The sequence below is a fragment of the Bombyx mori genome, chromosome 19 (assembly GCF_030269925.1).
Source record: "Bombyx mori chromosome 19, ASM3026992v2".
Lineage (NCBI taxonomy): Eukaryota > Metazoa > Arthropoda > Insecta > Lepidoptera > Bombycidae > Bombyx > Bombyx mori.
In genome coordinates, this window is record NC_085125.1 from 8868667 (window position 1) to 8885003 (window position 16337).

The following is a 16337-nucleotide window of genomic DNA, read 5'->3' on the forward strand; positions in this document are numbered from 1 at the left end:
TACAGGGCTGTTATAGGAAAAAAGAACATAAAATCTGTTCTTAATCAAACCATTCCAGAGCCACAGGTTTTAGGCCAAAACTTTCTACTTTTCGAAGGTCATTGGATTCCACAAGGAACATTAGAAGTATGCATTCCAGAAAACTACATTCTCACTCCGACGGTCCGAAAAAATCTAAGGGATATAGCGCGAATCGTATCCTTGGGTCGTTTACCTGTTCTGCTACAAGGCGATACGTCTGTAGGAAAAACTTCTCTTATCACTTACATTGCAAAGGCATCTGGAAACTACTGTGTGAGAATTAACAATCACGAGCACACCGATCTACAAGAATATATTGGTTCGTACGCCACAGATTCAAGTGGTAAATTAGTGTTCAGAGAAGGCGTTCTTGTTGAAGCCATGAGAAAAGGATATTGGATTATTTTGGACGAATTGAACTTAGCTCCGAGTGACGTACTGGAAGCTTTGAACAGAGTATTGGATGATAATAGAGAATTGTTCATACCAGAAACACAACAAGTTATCAAAGCCGATCCTAACTTTATGCTATTCGCGACCCAGAATCCACCAGGCTTGTATGGAGGGCGCAAAATGCTATCTCGCGCCTTCCGAAATAGATTTGTTGAGCTTCATTTCGATGAAATACCCAAACGAGAATTGGAAACGATACTGCATCAAAGATGTCATGTACCTCCAGCGTATAGTAAAAAAATGATAGCTGTTATGGCAGATCTGCAAATAAGACGTCGAGGATCTGCGGCTGTACAGGGTAAAGATGGCTTCATAACTTTAAGAGACTTATTTAGATGGGGTGAAAGATACAAACATGCGTCCAAAGAGTGTCTCACTGATGAGAAGTTTTACGATTGGGATCAACACATAGCCGATGAAGGTTACCTCATACTCGCTGGAAAAGTAAGACAGACCGATGAGAGATACATTATTGAACAAATCGTTCAGAAAAATATCAAAAGAACCGTAAATCCCGACAATCTTTTCAGTCTCCACCAAGGAACGTCGCCAGTGACAAAATCTACATTAGAAAGTCTCTTTAACAATCAACTGGTTGAGTTCTCGCATGTAGTCTGGACCTACAACATGAGGAGATTAGCCATATTGATAGCGAAAGCGTTTAAATTCAATGAACCGGTTTTACTTGTCGGAGAGACTGGATGTGGCAAGACCACGATTTGTCAAGTTCTTGCGGCAATGAACAAACGTCAGCTGCTATCTGTAAATTGTCATATGCACACTGAGAGTTCAGATTTTTTGGGTGGTCTCAGGCCAGTACGTCAGCATAAGAACGATGGTCGGTTGTTCGAATGGGTGGACGGTCCTTTGATCAAGGCCATGGAAACCGGAGATATATTTTTGGCTGATGAAATATCGCTTGCAGACGACAGTGTCCTGGAACGATTGAATTCTTTACTCGAACCTGAACGCCAATTAGTTCTTAGCGAAAGGGGAATGGAGGATAACTCAGACATAGTCGTTATCACTGCCAATGAAAATTTCCATTTTATCGGCACTATGAATCCTGGTGGAGATTTCGGTAAGAAAGAACTATCTCCAGCCCTTCGAAACAGATTCACTGAAATATGGTGCGACAGTGTTACTACCAGGGAAGATTTATTGGGCGTTCTTGAGAAGAGTGTGAATAAAGGTATAGCTTTGGGAAACCAAGAAGATGGAAGCTCTGGCATAGGCACTTCAATACTAGATTTCACTGAATGGTTAAAAACTTCTGAAGTGACCTGCAAGTTTCCTTTCAGTATTCGTGACTTGCTTTCGTGGGTTCAGTTTATTAATGTTACGGTAGCTAAAGGACTATTAGATGTACCTGAAGCATATGTGCATGGAGCATGTATGACATTTTTGGATTGTTTTGGCACAGCATTGACGGGTCAGATTGATTCAGCATCTCTAACTGCATTGCGAAATTCCGCTATCGATTTCTTGTTAGACCAAATCAAGACTATAGGGCCGGAATATTTGAATAATCTCCGATCTATGCTTGGTAACAAACAAAACGAGTTCACAGCTGAAATGGATTGCAGTAAATTTGGAATAAAGCCTTTTTACATAGAAGTTGGTCCTAACTATGACGTCAGTGGTGAACGCGACAAGTTTACGTTCACAGCTCCTACAACAGGTGCTAATACATTGCGGCTTTTACGCGGCCTGCAATTAAATAAGGCAATACTCCTCGAAGGGAATCCAGGCGTTGGAAAGACGAGCTTAGTCACGGCTATAGCAAAATCATCGGGCCACAAAGTTGTGAGGATAAATTTAAGTGACCAAACTGTAAGTATTTTTTAATCAAAGATAAATAGCCATTTCATATTTTTAAGCAATTCTGATCAGTATTGTTTGTTTTTATTTTTTTTAGGATATAACTGATTTATTTGGTACCGATTTGCCTTCTGAAGATGGATCTTTCACATTCAAGGAGGGTTCATTTCTGAGTGCGCTCCAAAACGGCGATTGGATTTTATTGGACGAATTAAACTTAGCTCCCCAACCTGTATTAGAAGGTCTCAACGCTTGCCTAGATCACAGGGGAGAAGTTTTCATACCTGAATTAGGCAGAACGTTTAAAGTGAAAGAACAGACAAGATTGTTCGCTTGTCAGAATCCTTTGAAACAAGGCGGAGCAAGAAGAGGTCTCCCAGTTTCATTCTTGAATAGATTCACTCAAGTGTACATTGATACTTTAACTAAAGCTGACTTGATTTATATTGTCGAATCTCAATATCCATCCATACCCAAAGATATTCTCCACAGAATTGTGCATTTTAACTGTAAAGTCGCCCATGATATTATTGAGCTACAGTCTTGGGCACATAGAGGTAGCCCTTGGGAGATGAATTTGAGAGACATACAAAGATGGTGTGAAGCTATTATTAAAGATCAAAACGGTGACAGTAAAATTTGTCCTGGGAAATATGTTGATATGCTGTATGTGAATCGCATGAGGACCGCCGAAGACAAAGGCAAAATGATCCAAACATATACTGAATTTTTCGAACCCGACTACCCGAGAAGCGATGGCATACCACAGTTCTTAATAAACGAAAAAGAAGTTATAATCGGCGATGTATCTATCGAAAGAAACGTCGAAAAACAGTTCAAAAACAGAAGATCCATTCAAACGAATCTCTTAGTTTTAAGAAATCAACTTTCTACTTTGAAAGCCCTGGCACAGAGCGTCAACATGAACTGGCTGTCAATACTTGTGGGTTCGTCGGCCACAGGCAAAAGCAGTGCTGTTCAATTACTTGCCGATTTGACTGGTAACGACTTGCAAGTAGTTCCCGTGACGTCGGCCATGGATGTCTCCGACTTACTAGGCGGCTTCGAGCAAGTCGACTATAATAGAAACCTCGAAATCATTTATGACAAAATAGAAACTATAACGATACAAACGGTCAGAAACATCTGGTTGGACAGTAAAAAGGATGAGTTGAAAACAAAGTGTCTATTGAGTAACTTGTATGAGTACAAAACGTTGCAAAGCACTAGTTGTGACAGAAACGACGATACAAAAGAGTTCCAAGGGAAAATACAATTCCTCAAAAAACACAGTGAACAGCTACTTCAGTACAACGCCACTTGTACCAGTATGAGCGAAAAAATAACAAAAATTGTAAACGTCTTGGATTTATTAGCATTCAGAGTTTCAAAAGGAAAGTCGATAAATGTAGGTGGAAAATTTGAGTGGGTCGATTCTTTACTAGTGAAGACTATGATGGAAGGGTCGTGGCTCCTTCTCGATAACGTAAATCTCACGTCAGCAGCTGTTTTAGATCGTCTAAATGGTCTATTAGAACCCAACGGAGTGTTGAGTATACTGGAGAGAGGGGACGTAAGTGAAATCAAGCCACATCCGAATTTCAGAGTTTTTTTCACTATGGATCCGAAATATGGTGAAATATCGCGAGCTATGAGAAATCGAGGTGTCGAGATTTTCTTACTCAGATCTGATGATTGGAACGCGAGCTTGTCGGAGACCTTGACTTATTTGGATTTAGTGGCCTTGTTGTCTTCATGCGACTTGCCAAGCGAATACCATGAGATATCCATCAAATGTCACGAAGCGATGGCAGCTTTCGTTCAAGGTAAGCAAGATATTTTTAGTCACGCATAGGTAAATAAGTAGGCTAAGTGTGTAGGGTTTGTCGTTTAGACTGCAGCATTTTTCTCACTTTCACCGTTATTGTACTCTTCCAAATTTTTTAACGGAAGATCTGATTGTGGTAGTTTAAAGAATGATTGAGACAGCCTTAGAGTTTATCCATTATAAATGAACGTACAACATTTATCTAAGTTTTTTCAAGTAATTTACATAGGACGGGTTGGGTGGATAATCAATACTCAGTCAGCTAAAGCCACTTCGATAAAGCGGCACGACACGAGAACCCTCTCATCGTGGCCGCCGGTAACTACGTTCCTGATCCTGCGGACAGAATGGAAAGCAGTCGACGTCGCCCAAAACACGTCATCTCGGATCCTCCCGATCCACTAACGGTGCTTCTAGGTACTTCAAGCACCGGTCACCGTTCTCGTCGAACCCGTCGCTTGCGAAGAAGGGCTCGATGAGTAAATTAACTCTCAGACACAGCCCACTGAGTTTCTGGCCGGATCTTCTCAGTGGGTCGCGTTTCCGATCCGGTGGTAGATTCTGCGAAGCACGGCTCTTGCTAGGGTTCGTGTTAGCAACGTCATCAGGTTTGAGCCCCGTGAGCTCACCTACAAACGTTAGGGTTACGCTGAAATAGCCTCTCAAGGCTCTCAGCTTAGGTAGGCAAAAAAAAAGGTAATTTAACTAATATTTTATCGGTGCTTAAAAAAAAAATTAAAGACGCCTTAAACCTCATCAATTTTCTAAAAGTTTTTTTTTTCTTCACCTTTTCTCATTATGTGGGGCGACACAGCTAATTTTTCTCTTTCATTCTCTTCTATCAGCCGTCAGCTCAACACTCATTCCTCTCTCTCTCATATCGTCATTCACACACTCAATCCATGTCTTCTTCGGTCGACCTCTTCCCCCAACTTGCATTACCATTTCCAAACATCTCCTAGTCACATGCATCTACTCTCTACGCATCACGTGTCCACACCACGCTAATCGTTTTATTTTCTTTAAACATTAACATATGTATTTAATATTCTAGGTTTTGAAAGACCAACCATATCGCATCTATTACAAGCATCGCATCTGACTTGGCAGCAAATCGTAAGGGGTATATCGGTTAAAACAGCTCTCGTTAACAGTTTTTCGGATATATATGTAAAACCAAGATGCGGAGGAGATTTCGCCTCAAATGTCATAGCGTCACTGGCCGAAAACAAAAACTGCATGCTGAGAGCTTTGAATCAGTTAATTGATGGTTTTGAATTCAAGGAACCTAGTGATACAACGCATACGTTAAGAGCGAAAGGTCTTTGCGCGAACTCATCATTGGAGATCGCTCAGCAAATAGCTTACATCGCAAGTCGAGAATTCACTGATACAGACTATACAACTGAAAAAGTTCTATACACTATATTCAGTTTATTGACAACCTATTTTAAGTGTTCCAAAGAAACATTCCACATAACCTACACAATCATTGAAGATATTTTAAAACATAAAAAAACGGATAGCATCGATTTAGTTTCAAAATTGAATAAACAAATCAAAGTTCACTTCAACGAAACCGTTGGAATGGATTTCATGTATAAAAGATACTTCCCGGAGTCTCAAAGTGTTAGTGATAACGTTCTTAAAGTGATAAATGTCGAAACTTTATTGCTTTACAACGAACTTTTGTCTGTATACCTTTCGTCGTTACATTGTAAAGATTATTTTTCTGCATACGACTATTCGAAGGCCGTCCTAAAAGGTCAAATGACTAATGATTTCGTCGAGTATCCTATACTGAAACAGTGCACTGTATATTTGAGAACTATTAATCTTTTTATTGAACGAGCTATTATGGAAGCTGAGCACAATTTAGACGACAAGTCTTCGTGTCGCGTGTTACAGCTACTCAGCTGGAGAGACAGACTTATAAGACTGACATACGAACCACTGTTTATTAAATCTGGATCGAAAAAACGTCAGACTCTGAGAGAGGACATCGTTCCTTTGATATATCTTCACATGAAATGGACCCACAAGTATTTGATTCATGAACTTTTTAAGATGTCAAATAACGACGCGATGGTCGAGGAATTCGCGAAGTCCGTTCGTATTATAGATCTGAATAATGATCAACTTAGTTCGGAAAAAACGAAATTGAGCAAGAAGCTGAGAAAGCTCTACGGCCAGCCCAAATTGTATGTGAACAAAGCAGAATATGATCTATGTAAAATCAGAACGGACATTTATAACAGATTGTCTTTGAATATGAACATACCGCTTGAAAGACAGACAGACAAACTTTCGATAGATCTTGCTACAGTATCTGACGTGACCTTAGCGTTGGACGTACCTGATGAAGATAAACTGGCAATAATAAAAGAAAACTTAACCAAATTAGAGTCCGCCATGATATCAGTAAACACGAAACGAGACATTAAATTGTTACCAGTAGCATCGTATGTCATACAAAGAGTATTGAGCTCGTTAAAGCTGATTTTCTTAAAATTGACGAATAAACTATCAACATCAGAAGGTGAGGTGTTGGAGGGAAATTGCAGCGAAGTTTTGAAATACATTGTTCAAATAGCCACAGCTACAAAAGGATTGCCGATTGCTTTGCTGGACGTGCTTAGAGTGCTTGCGAAGTTACTGGGGAATGATCAAGAACTTCGAAATGAGAGGTTGGTGACGTTTTTTTAAAATATAAATTAATCGGAATTACTTCTAGTGTATCAGGGTTACAATGGATTAGAAATCTTGTTAATATACATATAAATTTGATTAAGATTGTTATTTGTTATTGTTGGAAATTTAAATGGTGTTTTTTTATTAGTAAAATATAGCAGATGTCTAATGTTAAAACTGTATTGGTACCAATCAAATTGACCGTTTTAAAACCTTATAAGCGTTTAAAACCGTTTCAATATCTTTATCAAACTATACGACGATTGGATGATGCATAGAATATTTTTGACACTCTTTTTGTTTTGTTTTCCAATAAAAATCCACTATCTGCATCTGCTGCATTGAATAATAAAATGAAAAACTTTTTTAATCATCGGTAAATTTGACTGATCGCGTTAAGGAATAGGTATGTAAGAACTGTCGGTAGGTATAATGTTAATAACATCAATGGGAATATGAGTATATGTAGCACGCCTGTCCTCATTATAACACAACCACAAAAAAATATTGAAATGTCCAGAATTGTAGAATTAATAATTTAAAGTCAATTACGTAAAGATTTTCTGTGTATAATGGTCATGAATTAGCGATGGTCTAAGACTGTAATGAATTTTTGCAGACTTTCGTCAATACCAGCGAGATTTTGGGACGAGTTATTCAAAGCGTTTATTAACTCGCCAGCGATGTATCCGACACCGTTCTTGAATATAGATAAAGCCACATCTGATGAAGAATTACAAGAAGCCATCGTCAACACGAAAAAGTTGTCTGAGAACCTTCCTGTATTACCTTATTATGTCCAGAAAGTTACCGTCTCCCCTGTTGAAAACGGTACGTTATATTTGCTTTTACAGCGCGTTTTGTTTGAACTTGATTGATTATTTATTCGCCATTAAACAAACGCTATGCGTACGCAGGAGCAAAATTTCGAAGCACTTTAATAGATACGATGTAAGAAGAAATAACTTTTTTTTTATTGCCTTTGTAGGCAGACTAGCATACGGCCCACGTGATGGTAAGTGGTTACCGTCGTTCATGGACGTCAGCAATGCCAGGGGCAGAGCCAAGCCGCTGCCTACATTACAATTAATTTATTAAAAGCTAGTACGTTTCTTATGATTGTAGTAGGTTCTTAATTATTTTTTTAAAGGCATTGTTACACTCATTCAGTACGAGTTTCGCTAGCAGTCTGTCAAATGGCAATATGTTGCGGACATGAACCGACATAGCAGTAAAGGATTGATAGGAATTGCTTGTGAATTAATTCGGTTGTGTGTTCTTCTTCTTCCTAGAGTTTTCCCGATCTACTTTTTTTAAATAATAACCAATTGCTTAGTTAAAATTTTATTGAAATCAATTGTTTATCTTCTTTATTTTTATTTCGTATCCTTTTTGACTGAAAAGTGTTAGCACAATGAGACTACCATTTTACTTCCCGTAGCATTATTGAATTGTTTCAATACCGATTATTAATGTGGAAAAAAAAAAACTGATGATGGCATCGAATGTAGAAAATGTATTGGTTTACTTTGCACTAGCACCGAACTTAAAAAATATACGAAAATATTTTTTTCAAAATGCCTCGTGTTATTTATTGACAACTAATTGAAAATATAATCTTCTGTCACTATAAAACTTCGATCAACAATAGTAACTAGATTTCGGGTCGGTGCATAAAATCCGTCTCGTCAAATAACAGCGCACTTGAAATGTGAGCTCTTATTTTGTTTAGTTCACTTCAAACACAGCCAATGTCAACCCGTCTCACAATACCGCAGTGTGTATTCAAAAGTTGCAAAAATAAGGCCCGAAAAAGCAATTTAACGGCCGGAGTATCTTACTTTCGGTAAGTACATGAAGTATAAACTATATTGTAAGCTTTAAACTTATAAATAATATTAAATTTTGAACAAAATTACCGATTTTTAACCACCGCTACAAATGTTGGCCAAGGCTCGGCCAACACATGGACAAACTTTTGCTTAACAGAACAGTAAATGCATGGAGTAGATTTGTGTTATAATAATTTTTTAAAATTTGTTAGCAGCACTTCAAAATTAGTTGGTTAAAATTGGTTAATGCTGCTTTTGTGTCTGTTTGTTGGACTCTCATTAGATACTTAGCTTTCCATTTTTATTTTAGCTTTCCTAGCAATCACGTGTGCAGAATGGATCTCGATTGTCGCCAGAGAAACAAGAGATGACTTTTATAAGCCAGCTAAGAACTCCGCTTATTGACACTGGACATCTTTGCCTTCCGTGCTCACGGCTACTGAAATGTGGCCGAAACATTGTAATAAAAATACCACGCTTGAAACCGTTTAAACGTTGTTTTATTATGTGCACCGGTCGCGAAAACTTAAAAATATATATTACACAAAAACGTAACGCTAATAAAATAATAAGTAATGTATAGATACTAACAAACATACATTTCCAAAACATAAAAAGTAAACAACTAAACTTTTACTTTAATTCATTAATAAATTATTTTAGTGTTAAGCGCGACTCCCTTACCTCCTGTAGTAAATAGAAATCGGCATTTCAAGAAGCAAAAATAAATAACGCAAAACGATGTTAGTTCTCAGAGCAATTAAGGGAAAAGTTACTTTATTTGTTGCACTTTAAGATTGATTTAACATTAAAAGTTGTTTAAAATATGTCTTTTTATTGGTAAGTGACAGGAGTAATTTATTGCTTTGCTCGTTTTATGTGACGAATGATCGTAAGTATTAGATAATGTTTTGGAGATTTGTGACTTTATTACTAGGTGCCATAGTTGTTATTAGTTTGAAAGTAAAAGTGTTTCAAAACTTTTTTCTACGTTTGTTAGTAAACGAATGTAGCTATATAAGTATATATTCACGCGGACAGTTTTTGCTTTAATTTTGTGCGTATCCCTTTATCTAGTTACTATTGTTGATCGAAGCTATAAAATAAAATTTAAACCATCACATTTAAAACATTACAATTTATAATTCATTCTAGGCGATCGTCATGTATTGGCTTATGAGACAATATCTATTGAAGACAGAGCTCAATATTCTTTGCATTTAGATTCATTGTTGAATATTATTTGGAAGAATATCGCTACATTACATGCAACGGCTACTTCTAAAACGTAAGTTTTGAGTGATGTAATCATTTGTGTTCTTCACTAATGCCTTACACGCTACGGTCGTAACTGACTAAATATAAGAGATAAATGCACTTCACGAAACACCTTGCGTGGAAATTCATAGCAATTAAACAATCAAGGGCCCAAATTTAGAGAATTACTAGTAATTAACGCTTAAGTTGTGTATCATGAAATGCACAAAACACACACATCACACGCACGTACGCACGCAACGCACGTACACACACACACAAATACGCAGCACATACGCAGCACGCACGCACGCACGCACGCACACATCAAACACGTACGCACGCACGCCGACACAATACTGTAGTTAGTTACGTAACCTAATATATGCTTACATGTATTCACTCTTACATACATTACATTTCCTTTTTTTCATTAACTTTCTTCTATTACCTTCTGATTGCAAGAAAATGGTGACGTCACATTGTCTTATTCCAGGAAATCAGATGCTGAATTTGAACTGAAAAAATTTGAACAGCTCACGTTGTATTTAAAATCAATCGTAAGTCAAACCAAACCAGCGAACACAGATACAAATACTTCAAACATCGACACAGTACTACAATTGAAAGATAAAAGATTAACAGACATGCTTACTGAAACTCTGAAAGTTTACAACGAATTAAAGGCGACGGAAGATAAAACTAAAATGAAAATATTAACAGCACAACTGTCGTTACTAACGAGTCTTTTGTTCGTCGAAGTCATGGCCGAAGTGAATCCGGTGGATCAGATAGAAATATACCGCCTTAAAGCAAAATACATTGAAGAAGACATAAAAATGTTCGATGGTCTACTTAGCGTTTATTATATTCACGGTTTGACCAGTGGTACGATTACGAGTGCGGTGGACATCAGAAAACCTTCGTCTGTGCCCAGAGAATACCTGCAGGATCCCGAAATCAAAAACTGTTTGAATAAAGTACATCCATATTGTAGTCAGATATTCCAATTAAAAGAACAAACGCTGGCGACAGTGGAAAAATATGCTTTGGGTAATACATACAGACCCGAAACACCAACGTACGGTAGTTTCGTGAAGGTAAGTTTTGATTTAAAGCAGCCTTTCCCAAAGTGGGCGATAACGCCCCCTTGTCAGCGTCAGGCTTAAAGAGGGGCGATAAGAGACCCAGAAAAAAATGGGGGTGTTGTGTAGAGGCTTAGGAGGCGATTTGTAATTTTATTTAGGAGAACTCTTAGACACTGACTGAGATCTCGCTATAGTGGTTTTTAAGTAGGTGAAAAAATGGGGGTGCTAATAAATAATTTATTCTCAGAGTGGACAGTAGACAAAATAACTTTGGGAGCCCCTGATTTAAAGTTATATATAATATAGTGTGTAGTACCTATTTAATTTGGATTTTTCGACTCTTAGACATAATTGAGCCTGAGTCATTCGGGATTACAATAATCCCAAAGTTTTCGAAACGTCAGAAGTAATATATAACATTTTAAAAATCCAAGATTAAATCATAAAATGTATTTTTAATAATGTAAAAATTTATGTTATCCTAATTCGAAAATGGACGTTACAATTCATATATCAGTTATGCCAAATATTCGCAACTATTATACTGTTGCATCGTGGAATCAGTCATTTCGGGGGGTTTTTCAAGCATGAAGACTACTGACCTCTTCCAGTATTTACTGGGTCTATGGTTATACCAACTGTTATAACTACTAATGCATTTATTAAAAAAATGACGTATTATTGACTAGCTTTGTCTTTCAGGACTGCAAACACTTCGCTAAATCCGTGCTCTCAGAGAAAACGGTGAAAGACGTTACCGTCAACTTGATAACCGCATCAAATAGTTTATATCAAAATGGCGCGGGACCGAACAAATCACTCGTACAGAACGCACATACGGTCGTCAAAGAAACAGCTTCGTGGCTTTATTCTGTTGAAGCATTTTATAAGAAGATCATCGAAACATATTCGGATGCCTTCCCCGATTTAGCGAAGCCCTTACAATATTCCTTATCGCAAACTGTGTATAGCGTTACACGTATAAGCGATGTTATAAAGGAATTAATGGTTAAAATCGAACAAGGGCCGACACAGAGAGAAATCGTATCGGCTTTGATAGAGTACCCAATTGCAATATCGAATAAGGACGCGAAAGGAGAGCACTTGAATCGTTTCGTGAATCCGAAATTCCTTCAGTTCTTGAACAAGAATTTGCTGGGATCGAACGTGGATACATTTAATGTTGAGTCGGAATGGATTTCGTAAGTACAATATTTATATATTTATGTTTTTTTTTCTTTTTTTTGTAAATTGCCACACGTTACAGTCACAAGTGTTAATTGCGGCCCATAAGACATTACAGCATTAATGCCGCCACTTTCCTCAAAGTTTCCGATGTTCGATATCCGCACTCAGACAGGTATCAATATTGCTAATGTACATGATATATTCGTGTTCACGAATCACTTCCACGATGAAGGACTATTGTGTAATAAAAATTAAACCCCCAAACAATATAAATTTGCGTAATTATTGTTACCATGAGTAGGTACCAACGCCCAAGCTACTTCTGAAGCAGTAATGCTTTTTCGTGGAAAGTTGGGGCAATTGTTGTTCTATAGAACTGAGGCTTAGAACTAATGTTTTAAGGTGAGTGGCAATATTTACGTTGTTGTCGACTATGACCTCCGGTCTCCGAATGTATAAGAAGTAGGTTTCCTCTGTATTTTGTACTGTATGTTCCATGAGGAGCGCTCTGTGGAATTGTTTGAGATGATACCATCATCTCGTTTTTACCATCGCACCGCCCGCCACCGGAGTAGAGTTCATCCATACTATCTGGAGCCACTGCGGTCATCCACAGTGCGTTTCCATAGATCTTTTTTGCCACGTAACGTACGGCTGTGGAATGAGCTCCCCTCCATGTTGTTTCCCGAGCGCTATGACATATAAAGGTTATAATATAACTTGTTTTAACATTCTTTTAGATATCCATTACGCTATGTATGTTTTTTTTTGCAGTGTGCTAAAAATGAATTTAGTGGAGTTAAAAATGCATTGTATTGCATCAGAGAAGATCGATAAGATGTCCGTAGATGCCATGCTCGGTACACTCAGCGCTATCGTCACCGCCTGGGAACAACAGCAGAGAGACATTGAAAAGAAAAAACAAGACGACGAGGCCTTATATGTCACGAAGTAAGTTTAGTTATATTTATATTATAAAGTTATTGTTACGCGCTGGGTTTCGGGATAAATAAAAATTCTATCGGAGTACAAATTAACACTGTATTAAGTACTTAGAACACTTCAGAACACTTTAAAATTCTCAACTCGCTTCTTCCGCTTCACTTCAGGTGATCCGTTCGCTGTTTCGCTTCGTGTAGTTCCGATTACTAACTGAATTCGTGCCATCTCTGCAGCCCTTTTATAATCGATACGACATCTCTAGGTTTATCGAGAACATTCCTCACAAGTCGAGTATTTTCGATATGCGTTTCCGCCATTTGACAGTAGATAGCAGCGTTGTACTTCTCGAGCGTTCTAGATTTTACTATTTCCTTTGATATTAGTTTCTGCTATTCGACGGCGTAACGGTCTTATGATTACTTTAAAATAATTTGTTGACCTTGTAGGCAGACGAGCGTACGGCCCACCTGATGGTGAATGGTTATCGTTGCTCATTAACGTCAATAATACCAGGGGCAGAGCCACGCCGCTGCCTACCGATTATTACATTATTACACATTTTATTGGCAGTTATCATTCCTTGTGATACTTAATCAATTGTGACCCTTTAAAACGTACGTAATTCTAGATTAATACCCTTTCTCAAATTACGAATATTACATTCTAGATCCAAATGCGAAGATGAAGATGAGGACGCTATGGCTGATGAAGAAATTCTCGAAATGTTCCCCTCGTACTCAGATGAAGACTTCTCAGAGTTCAAACCTCCGACTCTCGAACAGAAACCGATCAAACAGAAGCCACTGACCGATAATAAACTAAAGCAACTCATTTCTTTAGACGACGTATCTTTAATTTATAAATGGCATTCGAACTTTGTACGTCACATGACTGAAGCGGAATGGTTACCCAGTCGAAAAAAGTTGGTCGGAAACGATTTAGTATCCGCGTTCTTTGAACGCTATCCGACATTCAGTCGTGTCATACAGAACAGCTGGGAGGCTCTGGATGCAGATTTTGAAGGAATCATATCACCCAGTTTAATGGTTATCATATCGCAGATTAAAGAGAAGGTTAATGGACAAGGTGAAACTCATTTTCTTTTTCTATCGACATTGAATTGACCACTTTGATTTATATTTTAAATGGGAATTATCGGATTACAAGAATAACACATTGATTTATTTTATATTTCAGAATTCTCAAGCGGCAAAGCCGATTTCTATCGGTCACCGTGGGTATCGGAAACAAAACAATGTGTACCATTGCTACATAAAGTTAAAGAGAGCACCAATGAATTATTAGATCAATGGCCAGATTTCCCCACTTTGAAAGAGGTATGCCAATTGAATGAATTAACTGGCATGTCTAGAGTTATGAGTAGAATAAATAAAAATCAATGTAACTTTTTTTTAATGACGTATGAGTGGATGAGCTGATGGTCCACTTGGTGTTAAGTGGTTGCCGGATCTCATAGACATCAACAACCTAAATACTGCCCACCCATCTTGAGACATGAATACTAAGTCTCGGTTTTTACACTAAAACGGCTGCCCCGCCCTTCAAACTGAAACGCATTACTGCTTCACGGCAGAAATAGGCAGTGTGGTGGTACCTATCCGTGTGGGTTACACTCTCTGCCACCAGTAAAAAATAAAATTTCGGTTTGGTTACACAAGAATTGTGGAGGGTTTCCATTATCCGAAGCTAAAAATGATTTTTAGAAAGACTAGATGAATGCACCGGCTCCTAATAGTAGGCAGGCAAATTGAAAAGCAAAAGCTGGAGCTTCCAAACAATACCTGTGAGCATATTGCTTCTAAATGAATTGTCGTGGTTGCCAGAACGGTGATTTTCATACGTCACATACCGTATTCACCATTTTAGTGGATTTTCAAGGGGACTACACATTACTAATGAGTAGATTTTTGTTTTACATATCCTCACGCATTTTGTGATCACAATAGATTGGATTTAAACATGAGTAAAAGTCCAACTGTTTTTATTATGAGTCCGCACGGATTGGTACCACTCTGCCTATCTTTTCCGTGTAGCAGTAATGCGTTTCGGTTTGAATGGTGGGGCAGCCACCAGCCTATAAACCTGTGAGCTAGTCCACCCATCTAAGCAATAAAAAAAAATCCTCATATTTTTTGTGACCACAATAAATTGGATTTAAACACAAGTAAATGTCAAACTGTTTTTAATAATGTCTGTAGTTAATTTTTTTACTGTTTTCAGATAATCATAATAGTGAATAGGATACTATGTTTCCCGCTAGTGAGCCCGGTATCGCGTTTCTTGACCGGTCTTGAGTTGCTTCGAGATAAGATTGAGGAATGGAACAAAAACGCTCATAAAGGCAACAATTTAATTGAAATATCATTGGCCGTTGGACAACAGATTATAAACTGGAGAAAACTTGAGATGGCTCATTGGAAGGAGTGCCTGAACAATCTATATCAAAGGTATTCATTATTAAACTTTATTTTTTATTTATTTTTTTATTGCTTAGATTGGTGGACGAGCTCACAGCCCACCTGGTGTTAAGTTGTTACTGGAGCCCATAGACATGTACAACGTAAATGCGCCACCCACCTTGAGATATAAGTTCTAAGATCTCAGTATAGTTAGTTATGACGTCTGACCCACCCTTAATGTCGAAACGCATTACTGCTTCACGGCAAAAATAGGCGGGGTGATGGTACCTACCCGTGCGGACTCACGAGAGGTAATATATAAACTATACGTAAGGAAGCAAAACCGACAAAGGCTGGTGGTGTTATGCCAAATGAATTCAAATAAACTTAATAATTCTACGTTTTTGCTTTCAGGAAACAATCAGAGGCCCACAAATACTGGTTTTACTTATATTCCGTGATAAAAACTTACCTGGACACGACCTCTGATGAGCCCGTCCCAGCTGACAGGGTTATATCCGTATTGAAGGATTTCATGGAAAAATCTAATTTGGCCGAGTATGAAGTCAGGCTGGATATATTGTATGTGTATCATTGTCACTTAATACACCTTGAGTCTAGTCCGAGACGAGGTAAGGGAGTTTATTGGTGTTTTATTTGAAATTAACCATAAGAGTATTGAAGTGCATTCGTATGTAGCGATGCACCGGTGTTCGAATCCCGCAGGCGGGTACCAAAATTTCTTATGAAATACGTACTTATCAAACGTTCACGATTGACTTCCACGGCGAAAGAA

At 38.0% G+C, this 16337-nt stretch overlaps 1 protein-coding gene and 1 long non-coding RNA gene across 3 annotated transcripts in view; both read left to right on the top strand.

Moving 5' to 3' along the window:
* LOC101735682 (midasin) overlaps positions 1-16337 on the top strand; it is a 44370-nt gene that overhangs the window by 8193 nt on the left and 19840 nt on the right. For both annotated transcript variants that reach the window (XM_012694238.4, XM_062674030.1), the window contains exons 9-20: positions 6-2307; positions 2393-4121; positions 5178-6810; positions 7434-7645; positions 9802-9934; positions 10400-11003; positions 11694-12193; positions 12954-13130; positions 13789-14207; positions 14319-14458; positions 15363-15589; positions 15956-16173. In XM_012694238.4, the coding sequence (XP_012549692.2) occupies positions 6-2307; positions 2393-4121; positions 5178-6810; positions 7434-7645; positions 9802-9934; positions 10400-11003; positions 11694-12193; positions 12954-13130; positions 13789-14207; positions 14319-14458; positions 15363-15589; positions 15956-16173 (8294 nt within the window). The remainder of the gene's footprint in view (positions 1-5; positions 2308-2392; positions 4122-5177; positions 6811-7433; positions 7646-9801; positions 9935-10399; positions 11004-11693; positions 12194-12953; positions 13131-13788; positions 14208-14318; positions 14459-15362; positions 15590-15955; positions 16174-16337) is intronic.
* On the top strand, positions 7971-9139 carry LOC134200686 (uncharacterized). Its single transcript, XR_009975701.1, has 2 exons — positions 7971-8660; positions 8957-9139. It is a non-coding gene; the product is annotated as an uncharacterized LOC134200686 (long non-coding RNA).